The sequence below is a fragment of the Cygnus olor genome, chromosome 26, assembly GCF_009769625.2.
Source record: "Cygnus olor isolate bCygOlo1 chromosome 26, bCygOlo1.pri.v2, whole genome shotgun sequence".
NCBI lineage: Eukaryota > Metazoa > Chordata > Aves > Anseriformes > Anatidae > Cygnus > Cygnus olor.
The window spans coordinates 3,553,947-3,573,079 of NC_049194.1; the positions used below are offsets into that span (position 1 = coordinate 3,553,947).

The following is a 19,133-nucleotide window of genomic DNA, read 5'->3' on the forward strand; positions in this document are numbered from 1 at the left end:
TAGCTACAATTTTGGGAGCTTGGAGGAAATTGTTCTGGTTTGCAGTCACTGAAAAGCTCAGACGTTTTGGGGTTTGTATGTCCACTATTTTGAATAAAGAGTGAAATTCCCTCTGGAAAAAAAAAATAATCCCCAAACCTGGCCCTGCTCCAGCTCAAACCACTGCGGGCAAAAGAGAACCAAAGACACATTAAACTTTGAGCTCATTTCGGGCAGGATGACAAGACATAGCTCACTCTTCATAACTTGCAAAGATGCTCTCTGTTGTCTTAAGAGTCACATTACCTTCACAGGTGTCTGTCTCAGTCCTGAAGACAAAGCCCTTTGGGCAGGTGCAGGTGTAGCTGCCAGGTGTGTTGCGGCACAGTCCGTTGTCACACAGCAAACGATTGACAGTACATTCATCAACGTCTGTGAAAAAGATAGGGTTTCTGAGCTACAACACCAGGGTCCATTCTTTCAGTTTGCCAGCCCTACAGCACTCCAACAGCCTGAGAGGCACAGAAATGCTCCTTTTTGCCCAGATCAATACTATACAAGGCATGACGTGTGTAAGCAAACACATACAGGTCTGCAGACAAAACCAGAAGGTAGTTGAGACAAAAAGACATCAGCCTCGCAAACACTGACTGCTTTCAGCAACACTAGGTAGTAGGATGCACCTCTCTAGGGACTTAACCCAGCTTAGGCAGTGCTGGTATTTCTAGAGTAGGCTAGTCCACCCCATACAGCCCAGCATCTTTCTTAGCACTCACTGCCCTTGCTGTCTCTTGAGGGTCTGGTGTTTTCATGCCTGACACCTTGGTATCATCACCAGGTGATGTTTCTTGTACTGGTGGCAGTTCTACTCTGTGTAGGAGGTCGGAATAGGTCCTGAGGGTTCCTCCACAAACACTCCTGTGATTTATGTCATCTATCCCTCCCTTCTACTCAGGTTCTTTATCCAGTCAATGGAAGGTGGACAGCAGGTGATCTGGTGTGCCTCAATCCACACCTGGGGGGGTCTGGACCGTGTTCCAGAGTGGCCTGCCCCTTTCTTGACTGTAGAGCAATCCTACAGCAACAGGTTTAGCGAGATGACAAGGGGGAGATATAGTCCCATCCTCAAAGCAATGCTACGTGGAAAGTATGTTAAACCCCATATGTACATTTTCTCACACAGTACCTTGTGCTTTTCCACGTGGAGAAGGCACCCCTGAATACAGACAGTGCTGAGGGCATCAGCTGCTGTATCACCTCAGGCTCCTGTGCAGCTGCACTGTGAAGGTCTGTGTCTGGTTCCTAGCCTCATACGCTGCATGTGCACCCCCTCCCTACTACCACTGGACTATGCCGCACTGCTTCCTTATGACAGACTGGGCTTGGGCTGCCCTGAACTCACCCACACAGTTCTTGCCCGTGGGATCTGACTCATAGCCCAGGTTGCAGATGCAGCGGTAGCTCCCACGCAGGTTCTCACACATGCCGTTGGGGCAGATGTCTGGGTTAAGGGCACATTCATTGATGTCTGCACAGAGAAGGAAGTCAAATTAGATGGATCATGGCCAACCACAGACAAAGAAATCTTCCATACTCTAATTCTTCATTGCTTCTTGATGTCAGTAGCCAGCTAGGGCACCCCTCTGCAGAAATCTCTCCTTCTTGTCCCACCTACCCTCTTGGTGTAACCTAGTAAGCTCTGGGGAGCCTCACCCCTTTCTTCCCAGTACTTTGGAGCTGGGGATACACAGCTGATATGGTACAGGGCTCTGAGCTCAGGAGGAGAGAACTGGACAAGGAGTTAAGATGCATCCAGACTCATTACCACATGGAGGGCTCTCTGGTCCTTCTGTTATCTTCTTGAGTCTACTGACAGTGCCTGTCTCCCACATACCAGACCATTTAATTGTCCTGCCTATTTCAATAGGCAAGAAGGTGGAAGGTGCTGTGAGCAAGATGCTGGGGACAACTGGAGTAAACACAGAGCATGATGGGCAACCTACCTGTGCACATCCAGCCCTACCACAGAGGACCATTGCTAGAGGTAGAACAGGAAAAGAGCACCCAGACATGCTGGAGAGCACCCTGTGGGCAGCTGGACTGGCAAAGGGTCATGCCCATGGCTAGATGGTCACAGCAAAGCCCGTCCAATGGCACTGAATCCCTGTGGCCCCTAACCTAGCCGTGGTTCCCAGACTTGCATAGACTCACTGACCACACAGTCACCAGGCTGGAAGAAGTCCCAGTCAGGCCAAAGTGAATTTCCTTTTCCTACTGTTTGACATAAAGAACTGTTTGAGAACAGCTTGGCACCCTGGAATGAGAGATGTGAGGACCTAAGGGAGAGTGTGTGGTGATGGCAGGGCGGGGAAAGAGGGGAGTGTTATGTTCGGGTGAGGGCAGGGCCATGGGCCAATGAGCCTGTAGGATGTCAAAATCTCAGCTTCAAAGACTTGCAAGGTGCCTTGGACAAACCTATCCCAGCCTGAGAGATTTTGGGACTGTTCTGCAATGATGTGCAGTGGGTATCACAGGCCACTGCTACCCACGTGCATGGTGGGTGGACTCAGGCCTGCAGGAGGTCTGGCAGTCAAGAGATGTGGGTGTCCCTGCCATCACCAACCTCCTGCCCCCCCATACTGGGAGTTCTGTCCTTAAGAGGAGAGTGCTCCATGTCAACAGAACCAAGAACATGAGGAGAGCAACACGGAGGGGTGGCAGCCATATGGACAGCTCCTCCTGCTTTGTGCTGATATCATTTCACTGCCCTTTTTTGCAAACCTCTTTTTTTGAAGCAAACCTCTCGTGGCCAGGCAAAAAGATATTATCATGGCAAGAAACAGCCTCCCCACTGAACAAGGCACATTTTCATTTGTACAGCAGTGTCCTCGCAGTGCCATAGTGCCAGGTGGCAAGCAGCCCAGGCTGGGGCTTTCCAGACATTGCTGGCCTTTGCCTCCATGCAGTTGGAGTTCAGTTACATCCCCAGGGAACTGCAACCCTGGAGAGGTGCTGAGTGTAAATAACCCTGGCTGCAGGCAGTTCTGGGCTGACCAAAGCATGTCTGACATTAATATCTTGCTAGAAAGCATCTTATCATCAGCCCGAGACTGATTTCGGCCAAGAAATGGTACCCTGGAAGGAAGCCCAAGAAGCCACCAGCATTTTGCCTCTGGCTCATTCCCATTTGGAAAGTTTTGAAAGACCATAGATAGCTGGCTGCCTTGTGTTCTTCCTGCTAATCCAAGCACTGCCCAGGGCTGGCAGCGTGGCTGCCTGCCTGACATCTTGCACAGCTGTCTAATTCAAAGCAGCCCCTTGGCAACATGTCTCATGCAGCACAACATGCACTTATCACCTCCCTGTCCTTGGAAGACTGTGAACCCTCTTCTGCGACCTAGGAGCTGGAGGACAGAGGAGGGAAATAACCAAGAGGATGCAACTGGTCACACTCTTCACTCCTATCAAAGCAGTGCATAAAATTAAACTCTGTGTTCACATCCCCAGAAATGGAGTTGCTGCAGGGTGCCAGAAATCAACTACTTGATTCAATATGCAGTCTGCAGGGTTGTTTGCTTAATATTAACTCAAGCTTTTGTAGGGAGGAGGAAAGACATAGAACACCCCTATCCCCTTGTGCCCAAGCTCATGTCCACCCACAGACACTCACTAACACAGAGATACGACCTTGCATACACTCACAACCACCCAGGCTATGCAGCCTCCCCCGAGCTTACTCACAAAGTGCTCTCACGTACACAGGCATAATGTTCTAATGCTCCTCCACAGCGCTGAGTCCCTTATGGCACATGCTCCCACAGTCACACAGATGTATGCACACTCAGTTAAAAGCAGATGAAAGAAAGAGCTGAGAATGACTTTAGATGTGTCTATCTAGAATATAGTATTTGGGATGCATGTACCTCTGCCATCAGCTGTTATTCCAATGCCGCTGCTGCAGAGTGCCTGGAATTCAGCTGCGGAGAAAGCACAACAGAGCCATTAGCGTTTCTGGACAGTTCAAGCACAGTGGCATTAATCTGGGATTTATTGTTTGTTTGTTAGAATGTCATTTGTGGGCTTCCAAGCAGTGTCTGTTTACACTTAGGCAATGTATATTTTAGAGCTGGTACTCACAGCTAATAGTCCAAAACTGTGAGAATCTCTGCAATGAGATCAGCATCAGATTTGCTTGTTGATTCAACCTAAATTTGTTGACTGCAAGGTTACACCCCTTTCCCCCTGCCCATGGCTTTTCCATACCATTGCCAAGCTGTCTAGGCCATCTCGTGAAGAACCTGTCACAGACTCAGAACATCATCTCTGAGCACCTTCTTGGCTTTTTGCAAACCCAGACGGAAGAGGAGCTCACCAGAGTTTTTGGCAGGACAGGGTTGGCAGGGCTCTCCAAAACCATGATCTGGGTTAGCACAGCAGCACTCGGACTTCGTGACTGCTCCTGGAAAGGGCCGCGCACACGTGCCCTTTTTAATGCCTCCATAACAGGTGCTGCGCATGTGGGTGTCCACACAGACTCGTCCATCCACCCCGATAGCCAGGCCTCCAAGGCATTCACATCGGAAGGAGCCTTCTGTGTTTATGCACCAGCCATTCATACAGATTCCTGGTGTCTCACACTCGTCGATGTCTGGAAGAGGAAGCACAAACTGGCTGTTAAGCTACCCATGGGCAGGAGAACACAGAAAGGGGCTTTAGCTTATTGCATTAGCTTATTAGCATTATTATGATGCTTTAGCATAATGTTCTGCCAGGCTCTGCTGATGATTCAAGGAAAGGAATAGGGATCTGGAAGTCTTCAGTCTCCTGAGACTGAGCCCCTTCTCAGAGCAGCAGGGTCTGTACTCTGCTATGTTAATGGAGCAGTGAGACAGAGAATTCACCTTGTGTCACAGCAGTGTGTTAGAGGAGTGCTACATTTTCCTCTTCTTCCTTTCTCCACTCTGCCTTCACACCCTAAACTTCCTGGCTTTGGGAGGTGACACACGAACCCTGGTGGAAGATACTGTAGAGGCTGGGGAAGCCATGAAGATGATGGCTTCCAGCTAACACTGTGTAAGCCATACAGAGCTTCACAGCCCTGCTTAACCTCCTGTGGAAAGAGGATTTAAGCTCAAATTTGCACTGAAATAGTTGAGGTGCAATAAAATTTTCCCTTGTGCCCACTCTGTTGTTAGGGAAGAATTTCTGGCAGCAGAGCAGGAGATGCCTGGAACCAGGCTTGGTTTTTCTTAGCTTCCCTTGGCCTCAGACTCCTTGCAAGTCCCCAAAAACATGTGTGACAGGCTGGGAAGAGGGCAGAGGCCAAGCTCAGAGGCCTACTCACCGACACAGTACCGTCCGTTGGGAGCCAGCACAAAACCTGGCTTACAGATACATTTGAAGCTGCCATCTTCATTGATACACATCCCATTGAGGCACATATTGGTTGTGGCACATTCATCGTGATCTGAGGAGGACAAGCAGAAAAAATGAGCAGGGCCTGAGAGCTCCAGCAGACTCTCCTGTGCTCAGACACTCCTGTCACCAAACTTGTAGTCAAATTGCTTCTTACAGCAGTAGGTGCTAATCCTCAGGCAAAGTTCTCACTGCTGCTCCTGTTAAGAACTGTCCTGTACCTCAGTCAGCTGGTTCAGCTTGCAGCAGGACTTGTACCTTAGCTTCTGGAGGCAGCAACTCTCAAGGTGATAGAGAGTATCTTGCTTCCATACCTCTGCTCTGCTCTGCTCTGCTCTCCTCTCCTCCCAAGAGATACCCACTCAAGATACACTCTGCCATAGCAGTGTCTATCCAGGATGAAGGAAGATCAGCACAGATTAAAGTATCCCCCCAGGCAGGATGTAGTCTCAGCTCAGATTAAAGTATCCCCCAGGCAGGATATAGTCTCAGCTCAGCTCCAACTTCCCCAAGGCGATGGATGATGACATATCAGGAAATAGCTTACCAACGCAGTTCTTGCCATCAGGGGTGATTTCAAAGCCAGCATTGCAGATACACTGAAAGCTGCCATCAGTATTAACACAGCGTCCATTCCTGCACATCACTCCATTCATGATGCACTCATCAATATCTGGCAGGGAAATAAATATAGGAAATCAGCAGCAGGTGGATTGAGGATCAGTTCCAGCTTAATCAGCTCCATAAGAAACCCAGAAAAGTGCTCTCAGTCTTTCACAGTGTATTCTGCTCCAGGATGACAGTCTTCTCCTCTGTGCAAACTGCTAGAGGTGGAAATGTATGAAAAGCTCTCTGCATGTTCTGGGAGCAGCACTAGTTTTGAGATTTTAGAGCTCTGGGATCTCAGGACTTCCATGATGTCCTGGTTGATATCCTGCCCTAGGGCTCCCCTTGTATCTGAAATGATCCTATGCCTGTTCAAGCCCATAGTAGGCAGCAAAAAAAACTCATACAAAAAGCCATGGACAGGCTTACTACTAAGTGTCTCAGAGACAACTAACTTTTAACTTAACTCTTTGATAATCCTGCTGAAATTGGTGTAGCATACAGTGTCTCCCCCAAAAGGCAGGGACAGAAAAGACATACCGATGCAAGCCTGCTTTGTAGGGGTGCTCTGGAAGCCTTCATGGCACTTGCAGTGATAGGAGCCAGGTGTGTTCACACAATCACCGTGCACACAGGGGCTGCTGGAACACTCATCCACATCTGCAAGAAGAAAAGCTTAAACCTGTGAGTCACTAAGGGAACACACACACAGCTACTGGGAAAGGCAACAAATGCTGGCTTCTGTGAGTTGCTGCACCCATTGACAGCATGGCCAGCAAGGATGAAAGCAGTCACATTCTGCATTGAGGAGCCAAAAGCTGGAGCTGGTTGAAAGGTAAAGCCAGCCAGGCCTGAATACATGATAATGACCACGTAGAGAGTACAGTCAGAGGAGAAAGGGATCAGAAGCCTGCAGACCAGAAAGCTTGACCTCTTCCATGTCTTTTTGGAAGCTCTGCCCACTGAGCGAAGGAGGGAGAATATAGGTTGTCTTGGGAATCTGCTAAGCAGTGACAAGCAGCTAAGCCAATGGCAATGTTATGGCTACCAAAGGAGAGTTGTCACCATTGCTGGGTAGACAAATCCTTTCCATCTTCTTCCAGCTTCATTAGCTGACATGAGCCCAACTACAGCCTCTCATAGGGAGCTCTGTCTGGGATGTGGGTTGTTGGGGCAGCAGCCTAAGGTGATGTCAGGAGCTTGCATGGGGCTGGTGCACGGTGGGCGCCGACCTGTGTGTGTGTCAAGCAGATTCCACTCACCAATGCATTCTCCACGCACATCTTGCTTGTACCCCATGTTGCACTCACAGCGGTAGCTGGATGGGGTGGGGATGCAGCGTCCGTTCAGGCAGAGGTTAGTGAAATGCTTGCAGATGTCAATGGTCTGATTTAAAGTGGCAGTTCCTGGAAAGCACAGAGACAGCATCAGACAGATATTACAGCTCCCTTCCCGTTTCTGTCCTCTTGAAGGAGGAGCAGTAAGTCCACCATGGTGCTGCAGACACAAACTGAGCTGCCTCAGAATGCTCTGCAGAGTGCTGTGGTACCAGATGTGCCTTCACCCTGCTGGCATCCACAAGATTGCACAGCAATTAAGGTGAGAACTGATATTTATTGTCATCCAGTGCACTTCTGCAGGCCTCAGCTCTCAGCCAGGAGCTATACAGAGATGCACATAAGAAGAGAGTCCAAGGTGGTGGGAAAAAGTCTGTTTTGGGGAAGCAGAGAGTGAAGCAGTGACGTGAAAGCTTCATTCCTGTTTGGTAATTAGAAAGATATTCTGCACTGGAGCCAGCTTCAGCTCCCTTGCTCTGCCAGGAGATGCTGTTTGATCTGCTTCTGGGCTCAGCACTCTGCATAGCATTAGTGTCACATCCCATCACCTCCACAATGTCATAATAAATCTTGTATCTGGCTAAGAGCAGTGGTGGTTTGCTCATGTGTGCACAGCTCAGAGAAGTGGGCCGGCACACAGGCAAACACGCTGTGTATGTTCTGAGACAGGCAGCCAAGTTGGGTCAGCACAGTAAGAAAGTAATTTTAATTACCAATGCTTGAACTTCCTGGGCCCATTCCAGGCAGACCTGGGATCCCGCCTTGTCCATTTGCCCCATTTGGTCCGATGCCTCCAGGTCCGTTGAGTCCCGGCCCAACTCCATTGGGCCCAAATCCAGGAATTCCTGGAAAGCTCCCAGGGAACCCTGGCACGACTGGGAGTCCTTCAATGCAAAGCCTGCGGTACTCATCTGAAACAAACCAGCTGCCTTAGTGCTTTTCCAAGAATGCCTTAAACCCCCCTGCTGCCTCCGCTAGAGTGCAGAGAGCAGAGGCAGAGGGGTGGAGAGGCAGACAGCAGGTAGGGTGGATGCTGCTGGGAACAGGGCAGATGGGTAAGGAGGGCTTTCATGCTGTACACTCTAGACCAGATGATGGGACAACTTGCCAGGGTGTTTGGCAATTGCTTCTTGGGGTGTGTTGGGCAGATGGCACCATGGGTTCCCTTCATGCAGGAAAGGAGGGGACACAGAAGGGTGACAGACTGGTACTGTAAAGCTCCATCCTTCTCAGAGGAGGGGTTGCTGGTGATGAAGGAAAAAAGGCAGGGAGATATAGATATCTACAGTGTTACGCCTTCTGAAGGCATCCTGATGTGTGGTCTCACTATTATTTGTCCCCAGTGTTCAATTATGGTGGGAGCCAAAAATTGCTGAAGGGGTACGAGGAAAGGGATAAATTCGTGCCTTGGCTGAAGTCATCTGGCTTGCCTTCGGATGAACCCCAGGCACAGAAGCCAGCATCCCCACGCAATGTTTCTCCGGGTGTTATGTTGATGGTGTACCATGTCTGTGCAACCCTGGGGTATAACTAGGGCAGGGCAGAAGAGCCACAGGTTGGACCAGCAGAAGGTGGAGAGCCTTTGCATTGCACTTACCAGATCCGCGGACAGGGCACATTTCTGGAGTCTGACCGATGGCCCAGCAACGCCCCGAGTCACAGCAACACTGCATCTTTGTGTACTGGCCAGGGAGGTCCCCAGCACAACGGCCCCCGATCAGAGCAGAGAAACATGTCCCAATCCGCTGGTCTGCAGAGAGGGAGAGAAGGAGACACATTCAGAGGGGATCATCATCACACTCTTGGTCAGGTTCCAAGGGACTGTTCCCATTGGTATTTCTTCTTCATGTCCATTATCCTAATCTGATCTTCTGTTCTGCCTCATCCTCCCACATTGTGATGTTCGCCAGCACCTTCATCTGGTGCACAACAAGGCTGTAGGAGACAAGCTTCACCCTCTAGTGTTAGATCCCAGATTCCCATTTAGGCTCCTATAAGCCACCTGACCAAAACCAGAAAGAGGCAATAGGTTGGCAACACCTCTCCATTGGATTCTCTCCATTGGTTATTGCCCTGAACCCCGCAAGAAGGACAAGATGATTCTGGTTGAATTCACAGAGCAGAAAACAGATGAGATCCCCCACTTCATCTCGTGTTTCCTTACCTTCCCATTTCAAATAAATGAGATTATTTACAGGTGTCTCCTTTCTCTCAACAGTTTCTGCACTGATGATGGATGTCAATAGTCAGGTCTGGGTTCCTTCACTCACCCACCATACACCCTGAGTTACCAGCTGGGAGAGAGAAAAGGCTGAGGATAGCTGGTCCACAAGAGACATCACTGCAGACATCAATAATGCCACCACTGGACAGCCTGACTCATCCTCTCAGCAGGGGCAGATAAACTGTTCTGGAGTAAATCCGTTATTCAAAACTGCATCCTGGGGCTGAGATCTCCATTATTCAGGTTCTTCCTGACATTGGTGTCTGTCTTGCTTATTTAGGTTACACTTGTGACCAAAGACTGTCCATCAGTGTCAACATAACAGTCCCTGAACACGACCACATCCCAGAAGCTGTAATAACAAATGCACCTCCCTTCCTTTGTGGACAAACCTGCTTAGCCTCTGCAGAAGTCTGGCAGATCTGATATTTGATTTTGACATACTTTAATTTCTTGACTGTGTTTTAAGAATGAAGTGCTCCAAAAAACAGTGTTTGAGGGACCCTTTGGAGCCTCTCCATCACCTCTAAGCATGGACTGGGACAAAGTCCCTCCTTACCATTTCATGTCCAAATATACTGCCTCAAAGGTAATTCAGACCTGCTAATGAAATCTAGGAACAAAGAAGGCTTGGTGAAAATGGAAGGAAATGTATTTGGAAATATATTTTGGAAATTCATTATCATGTCTGAGGTACACAGAAAGCTGAGCAACACCCTCATCTGTTGACAACAGCACAGAGTCGGAGACAAACTCATCCAGACAGAGGGAGTACTGGGAAGAGTGAGCCTGGCTGTGTAGCTTAGTGATTGCAACCTCTAAAAAAAGGACAAATTTCAGCAATGTGCAAAGTGGACAGTATTGCACCTCACTAAACCTTGTTCTCCTCTGGGAAGGTGTGGGTGCAGCGGCATACAAGTGTGTAGGGAAAGTTCCCTGTTGACTGCTAAACTAATGAAGGTTAGAGTTGCTGTTTCTTTGTTTTGTTTTCACTTGTAGCAGGACAGAACTGGTAGACCAAGGTGGCAGACCAAGGTGGTTAGCCACCACTTTGGCAAGGCTGGGGATCAAGGTACAACACTTCCAGCATTAGCCAGTGATCCCCAAGGTTGTACTTGTATGAAGCAACGACCTTTCCACAGCCACCATGGTCCAGTGTGGACCTGCACAACTCAAGCAAGGCCGTACCTTTTCTTTACAGAATGGTTATAAAGGTACCTGCCCCAAGTTCCTTGCTTCCCATGAGGAAACACTCCCTGCCAGGTTCCAGCGTCGCTCCCTAACCAAATGGACTGTTCCCAATCTCACACGCCTCTCGTCTGATGGCCTCCCATTCCCAGAGGATGCCTGTTTCAGGTCATGGGTCAGTTCCCACAGCCTGGACGGAGCGGTAAGAACAAGCCCTGGATGATGGTCAAAGCCTGCAAGCACAGCCAAAGCCACAGACACCAAGCCTGGCAGTGGTGTTTAGTGTGTGTGGCTTCTGGACAAGGCCCAGGAGACTGAGGGTCTTTCATATGTCTCGCAAGCCTTGTCTGGCACCAAGCCCTTTAGGAAAACCTGGAATCTTCCACTCATTCATCTCCTGTCCTTGTTTCTCAAGTAAATTAATGAGGGGGAAAGTCTAGTCTGATTTGTCGTCTGTGCTTTTAGACTGAATTAGCCAGCAGGCTGACACTTTCCTGAAATATAACTGAAATTAATTGCATGGAACTGTTTGATCTGTGGGCTGTAGTTACACCTCTTCTTTAATCACATCTCGGGGACTTGCAGAGGACAGTAACCCCGTTTAAAGCCAGGGTGACTATACCAGCAGTTCTTTTAGTAACATTCCTTCAGCCATTCCCCAGCACCGAGTTCAACATGAACTGTTCCTCTAAACAGAAATGTTATCCACGAAAGAGACTTGCAGACAGACCAGGAGAAAGGAACTTTGAGCAAGGGAACTGAATGCAACACAGGAATAGCTCCTAATCCTAGTAAAGCAAAGTACTAGCTGTATGGATGTTTGGGTCATCCCACATCCTTGATCTCTGGCAAATGAAGAGAGTTCAAAAACAATGCCCATATCTTTGTAGGTTTTGGTGACGGCTGCTGGTGTGTAGAAGAGAGTCTTATTTCCACACCACCTTGACAGGTTGAGTGTTATTTAACATCAGCATGAAGCCCGCTCCTATTCCAGAAAGCAACTGCTCTCTGAACAAGCCAGGGCAGCATAGTGGGGCCACTTCGAAAAATTGCATGAGCCCCTTTACCTCAAACCATTGGTGTGAATTTATCTAAATGAGCCACTTAGGACAGAGCTTAGATGAACTTCTAAACTGGAGGGTGGTAGTTTGGAATAAACCCTCTGGGCATTAGAAATAACAGATTCCACCCAGCCCTTCTGTTCTATGGGATGCTTGCTGCCATAAAGGCAGTGATACATGGTGACAGTCAGCCAGTTAATGAGCAAGAAGTCATTTGGAGAATGCAACTTCTTCTCCTACAGACAGATATGTGTTGACAGGTTTGACAAGGCAGAGAGGTCACAGCAGTTTGTGTAACGGAGGGAATGGTCTGGCCTTTACTCATCTGGATGAACATTTATTAAATTCAGCTGTCTTTGCTGCAGTTTGTAATAATCTCTTTCAGAAATGAAGGTCAGAACCAATTGAAAACCCATCTGGAGCTGCCTTGGGCAGAGGCAAGGGTGGATAGGAAGAACAGTGGGTCCCTGCAGTCCCTCTGTGACCTCTTCCAGGACCACCCACATGCTGGAGGTACCAGTGAAAAGCCATCATGTTTTTGTTCAGCTCTGCAGCTGTTATGGGAACAGATTTGCACAATAACCTTAGTAAATCAGATAAAGCTGCAAGTGAGAAATAAGGTGCACATGAGATTACACAGTGCACAGAGGTGGTGGATAGACCCATAGGTCTGTCAGTGGTCTCTGATTCAGGAAGGCTGTGTATGCTTTATAAGGTCCCACCAGGAAGGTGGAAATAGAATGCAGCAGGAAATGGAATTTGGTCTGCATATCATTTTGGGACAGAAGCAACTCCAAGATGGAGCTGCCTGTCAGTGTCTGGCAGAGTCTGCACCTGTATGGCTGGGCCTGCATCTCAAAGGCAGAGGTGTGGCATGATGCCTGGGACAAGCATTACACCAGGAGCTGCACACTCTGGGTAACGGGTGATAATTCATCACGGCAAGTCTCCATTCATGGCAGTGTGGACATCCTCTCTGTGGTGGGCACAAGGTGACTAGGATCTGCCATGCACCTGCAAATGACTGGCATTTTGGGGGGGGTTAAGACATCTAAGAACTTGTTGGCTGGTTCCAGTTTTTAAGCAGCCAGTAGAAGAGAGAAAAGTCTGTGCAAAGGAATTGCATACAGCAATGGATTCTCACTGCATACATACATAATTTTCTTTGATTTGATCATGAGTACTTTATGGAAGTCACTTGAGAAAAAGTGAGACGCTTAGAGAATGAAAATAAATTTGAAAACTTATTTCTAGTTGTTTCTTGATTTTTTAAAATTTCATTTGTTTTTCCCCACACTTACCACATTAATTTCATCACAGAACATTTTTTTCCCATCAATTCCTTTTTTGTTATTTGTAAATTCCCCAAGGACTGGGAAACTATAAAGAAGATCAGGGCAAAAGTTGCAAAGGGGCAAAGGAAAATGAAAACAAGGGGAAAAATATCAGCTTGCCTTTACCAGTGCACAAATATGAGGACAAGTATAAAAAGTTATTATAGCTTTTTAAATTACTATTTCCCTAGTTTTGCACTTTTCATCCTGGTGAAAACCTGATCTGTTTCTTTGGAGGTGGGGTGGAAGCAGGCAGAGAAGGAGGAATAGGAAGCACTGGTACTGCATCCCAAGGAAGAACTTTAGAGGGTAAATATTTCTTCCTCTTTGTGTCTTGCCTTTTACTGAAACTGAGAATCTCAAGCGGCCAAAACCAAGCAAACTAATGGTTTGAAAAAGGCATTTGGCTCTGACTATAAAAGGACCTGAGGGTGATTAACTCAGCAGGGAACTGCAACACAGACATCAGCATGTAGCCAGAGGACTACCACCCAAGATGTCCAATGGTGTTTGGTTTGCATGGAAGAAAGGTGCAAAAGGAGCCTCATGCAATGTTGAGGACTAAGGATGTCATCACATGTTCTCAGTTTCTGGAAACCTAACCAATTTCATTCTTGTCTGAGTAAGATTAGTATAGATGGCGGTGTCCATCTCAGTGGAAAGTGATGTGAGAACAAAGGAATAATGCATCCTCTGGGTGCGACTCCCACTAAACCAATATCCATGACACACCTTGGCCACCAGTGCCACTTCTGCTGTCTCACTGAAGGAAGGCTGCAGTGCAAACAGGGAAGCTCTGGATTATCAGAAGGCAGTTTCTTTGTTTGCAAGTGATACTGTAAATTCCCTTCCTCCTTGGCTCCTGGCTGTTCACTGTTTTCTAAACTCACCTTTCAGTTCAACTGTTTTAAGCCTGAGGTATAAATGCATCCTTGAAATAATTCTCCCTCCTCTTTTTCTTGTTATTGTCCCCAGCCAAGGTCCCACCAAGTCATGGACCCCCTTGTACTCCTGGGCCTGGACATGATGGTGGTCACCAGAGGTAGGAGGATGGGAGTCCCAGTGACTATGGAGCCTTTCTATACCCTCAGTCCCTGAAGGTATCTGGGAAGAGCTCCCCTTGGCAGCATACCCCGTTCCCTTGACCCCTTAGGAAGTGCTGAGAGCTGTTGGGGGGGGGGCTCTGCTCATAGTCTCTCCAGCTCCTTCTTAATCCTTTTGAGCCTGTGACCCTCACACCACTTCCTTTTTGTCATTTTTTACCATCATAAATATTATTTTTTCATATTTCCTCTTTCCTGTTGCTCTTTCCCTTCCTGGACAATGACCAAAGCAGTCAGAAAGGGTTCTCCGGGCAGGTGAGGCCCTCAGTGACACCCTCACAACCTCCTTTCAATCTCTCACAGCCTCTCTTTCAGAGCACTGCTGCCCTATCAGGAGAAATGAGCAAATAAAGCAATGTGCAGGACTGCTGGCTTGCACTGAACAAGGGAATACCACGTGCATGACTGGAAATGCATCCGAACATCCATTTTACTCATTTTAAAACTATGCTTTTAAGCAGTTCTTGAAAAGCAAACCATTGTACAAACAAGGCTCACAAACTGCTAGAGCAGATTCTTCTGCTGCCTGCAAAGCACTGAGCCTGTCTTTTACAAGCATAAATGAATGAAACTGTTGTGAATACACATGGAACTGGATTCTTTGTGTCAAGCACAGATGGTTGAATCATTCAATAAATGTTCATTTCAAATGATGACGGACTTTCTCCAGCTACGCCACTGTTTGCATCTTACTGAGGAAGGCAGCTAATGAGATTTGGGATCAACTCAAGCTCAGTGTCTTGCTGTTTCAGCTGCAAAAACTACAGGAGATTATTCAAATGCAATAAAAAGGTGTTTACTTTTCTAAAGAGGGAGGGGAAAGGGATGGGAATATATGAAGTTTGCCACCATAAAGTCACCACATACTCAGTGTGGGTGCCCCATTATATATAAAGCCGTATGTGGTCGTTTCCAGTCTAAACATCTGAGAGGTGGCGGTATGACAATCTCTTCTGCTCTCTCCTGATGCTGTTCTTGTTTTAACGGTGTCTACATTATTTATTAACTTTCAATTTTACAAACTATTTATTTGATTTATTTCATAGGATGCAAATAGTGGGTTAAAACTCCCAAAATGAGCACTAAAACCCCCTCAACTGATATAAACAGGGTTTATAAAATATGGATTCCACTGCAACAACACCCAATGGTAACTGTGTATTTTGCCAGATAAAATATTGTTCGTCCCAAAATATGACAGCACACTAGCAGCATTTATTAGCTCAGGGAAATGGCTAGAGCATGATGTATTGAGTTTAGATGCAGTCATAGTCCACTGTAGCTAACTAAGCTTTGGACTATTTTTAAATTTGGTCTTTCTAATTTTATTTAGTTCTCTTTACTTGAAACACTTATTTTCAAGGACAGTGGAGAAATATCCATATGACTCATCAGACAGCCTTCACACCCCTCAAGGCTTATGGAAGGACCTGGGAAACAGGGAGGAAAAGAATTTAATTCTTCTTAAAACCTACCAGGTGCCCAAACAAGGTGAAACGTATGTTATACTTTATAACATTTTCTTTCTGGAACTGGAACATGATTAATTTTTATTCCAGGTTCTAGGGATATAAAAGAGCTTGAATTTTTATATATATTTTTTTTTCTTTATTAATTTCCAGGACTTTCCATAGAAAACTGTGCCTGACATTTTCCATTGCACTAACAATGATCCTTGCCAAAGATCCTTGCCTTTCCTGTAACAGTTCCTCTTTACAGATCCTTGCATCCTTGCGTTTCTAAAGGCAAATTAAGTTTCTGAATGAAGAGACAAACCCTGGGGTTCATTTTGACTAAAGTAACTGCCCCTGCTGAAAGCAAGTAAGTAGAGAGCTGATCTATTTATCATAGATGCTGTTGTCTGTTTCAAAGAGAAATGGACCATCAAATATTTACAAGACTTGGAAAAGAATTTTGATCTGTTAAACATGCAAGATTCACTCCAGGCTCTGTAGTCTGGAGGCAAAACAGCTCGTAAGTCTGGGGAAAGCTTGCCTGGACTTGAGCCAATTCTGGAAAGCTTTGAAATATAGGCATCTTGAGCCAAACTAAGACAGAGTGAACAGGTATGTTTGAGCCTGTTAAGTGGCACACACTGTCCACAACCAAGCCCTTCATGCAGTCTGCAAGACTGTGATTTCCTTATGGGCCTGAAAGTCATTTTGTTGCCAGAAATTGGATATTGTGGGAGGAAGGTGGGCTACAAGGTAGTGTGTAAGAGCTTACACAGCAGCCTTGTAAGCCTGCAGGCTCAGCATGTGTGCAGGAATTGGTGTCTATAGTGCCCCGTGCCATGCTTGGGAAGCACCTCTTTCTTTCCAGTGACTACAGAGGGAAACCAGACAGCCAGCTCCTCAGTGCAAAGCAACTCAGTCCTGAAAGGTTGAGTTCAGTGCAGTGAAATGAGGCCAATTGAGTCCAAGCTTATTAGCTTGGGGCAGTAGAGATTTATGAGCCATTACCTGTAGTCTAAACAGGAAGAAGGAGGAGATGACAAAAGTCACCATTTATTTGCATTGGTTGTGCAAACATTTGGAGTAAACTTTCCTGCTCCTTCACCTCTGCAAAGCAAGTGGATGAAAGTGCAGCTGCAGGGTGTTCCCCGTAACTGGGCTCCTCTTTGATTCAGGAAGGCCTACAGGCTTTTCCTTGGACCTTCACACTGTGCCATTAACCATGCCTTCAATTCAGTCACAGGGGGACTGCTGATATCTCTGTCTGACATTTAACGCAGGGGAAAAGTGATAGGATAGGAGCACAAGGGTTCTTCTTCAAGCAGACCACTACCCTAGCCAGACACCTTCCACCTCAGTCCTCTTAGTGTCCCTGAGTAGCCCCCTGTGAAACACTTCAAGCACTAAGGCATCTGCAGCCCAAGTTATTCTCTGTGACTCGGAGATGGGGAAAGCCCTGGTCTACAGTAGCCAAGGAAGAGAGCATCAAAACCTGTGACCAGGCCAGACCATGGCAGCACATGAAAGGACAGCACATGAAAAGCAGCATTTTACAGCTATTGAATGAACAATGTGTCCTTCTGAAATGATTTCCAAATAGCTATCATGATGTGAGTTCTGGGTTTCAGTATGACTTCTCTCTACATCAGTGGTTGTGAGAGTTATCGAGCATCTTACCAATGCAGCGGGATCCATCTGGGCTTGTCATGAAACCACGCGGACATGTGCACACGTAGCTGCCTGCTGTGTTGGTACACTCACCACCATCACACACGCTGGAGACTGCTCCACACTCATCCACATCTAGAAAAGAATAAACCAACAGTGATTATGTTTCTTTGCAAACCACCTCCTTTCCTACCTGCAGTATCGATCCAGGACCAGAGTTGGAAACAGAGAGGACAGCTGCTGGTGTTAAGGACTGTCATGGGATGACTGAAACCCTTAGTGGACTCCTAGCAGTAGGTCAGTAGAGAAAACAAGACTCCCCTAAAGAATAATTCAGAAGGCTTCATGAAGGCATCTACCTATCTCCACTGACAATACAGGTCTTTGGGTAGGTTGATCTAAAATGTTCAGCTCCCTGGAGCACAAAGGAAGCTTTAGGACAGAAACACATCTGTGCAGGTGCCTGAACAGCTGTTCTGAAGGCAGAAATGCTTCTGAAAACATCATGTTTTTAAAAAGCACTGGACACCTACAATATTCACAGAATTTTCCCATACAGGAGGAACTTGGTTGAATTTTAAGACAAGTGTGTGTACTAGACCTGTGTACTAACAGTAAGACAGAATACAATGTGTGATGAGCCCTTCTTTCCTGGAAGTGGCTGAACATCTACCTACTGATGGGAAATAGTGGATTAACTCCTTGTTTTGCTTTGCTTGCATGCACAGCTTTCGTTTTACCTAGTAAACTGTCGTTATCACAACCCACAAATTCTTGCATTTTTACCCTTTTGATTCTCTTCCCCATCCCCCTGGGGAAGAGTGAGCAAATGATTATGTGGGGGTTTGCTGCCTACTGGTTTAAACCATGACACTGTGGAAATTAAGGACATTATAGTAAGATTTTGTCAAAGCACAACAGCTATGCTCAGGACTCAGAGAGGCCAGGCAGCCTCAGTGCCCAAACATATGGTAATGATTGCAGAAAGATTACCAAAGTACTGAAATTCAGAGAAAACCACACCAATGATACAGCTTTTACCATTTGAACTTACAGTGTGATCTGCCTAGTGTGGAGATACAGCATACCCTCACCACAAACTGAACACAGAGACTAGTCTCATTGCCAAAGGCCTGGCTACCTGAGTCTGGATGCTGAAAGAGCTCTGACAGGAGCTTTTCGCATCCGCATCTCACTGCAGAGCCAGATTCTTCCCTCTGCCTCTCCCCCACGTTTCCTTCCTGATGCAGCTGATGTCCCTATGAGGAATTCTGTCTCCAAGCAAACATCTCCCTGCTCCCCATGCACCAAAATCTGCCAAGTAACTATCAGTCCCTCCAGATCTTCAGGCAGAACACGTTTTTTATCCTAAGGGAAAGCACATAATCCTATCCCAATGGCTTACATTGGGCCCTGTCAAAATGAGTTTCTACACACAATTCTCCAGCTGTGCCTGAACAATTAGGGATTGGATTATGGTTCTTAAGAGTCAGCTTTTTCATTAGACTGTTCACAGAAACCAGATACTAATGCCACGTCTCATGAAGCTGTTTATACCTGTGAAGCTGACAGGGAAACACACCCATGACATCCCACTCTACACTGCACTGGTGTGGCCTCACATTGAGGGCACCACATTATAAAATAGGACATAAAACTGTTAGAGAGCACCCAAAGGGGGACTATGAAGATGGTGAAGGGAAGGTGCAGAAGGGAAGACACATGAGGAGCAGCTGAAGTCACTTGGTTTGTTCAGCCTGGAGA

The 19,133-nt window shown here is 47.0% G+C and overlaps 1 protein-coding gene across 1 annotated transcript in view; it reads right to left on the bottom strand.

The window, feature by feature from the left end:
• The window catches only part of FBN3 (fibrillin 3), a 117,487-nt gene that overhangs the window by 34,586 nt on the left and 63,768 nt on the right, over window positions 1-19,133 (bottom strand). Inside the window, 11 exon segments of the mRNA XM_040537802.1 lie at window positions 286-411; window positions 1,382-1,507; window positions 3,903-3,956; window positions 4,352-4,627; window positions 5,324-5,446; window positions 5,942-6,067; window positions 6,541-6,660; window positions 7,263-7,406; window positions 8,051-8,248; window positions 8,935-9,087; window positions 17,379-17,504. Coding sequence (XP_040393736.1) covers window positions 286-411; window positions 1,382-1,507; window positions 3,903-3,956; window positions 4,352-4,627; window positions 5,324-5,446; window positions 5,942-6,067; window positions 6,541-6,660; window positions 7,263-7,406; window positions 8,051-8,248; window positions 8,935-9,087; window positions 17,379-17,504 — 1,572 coding nt within the window.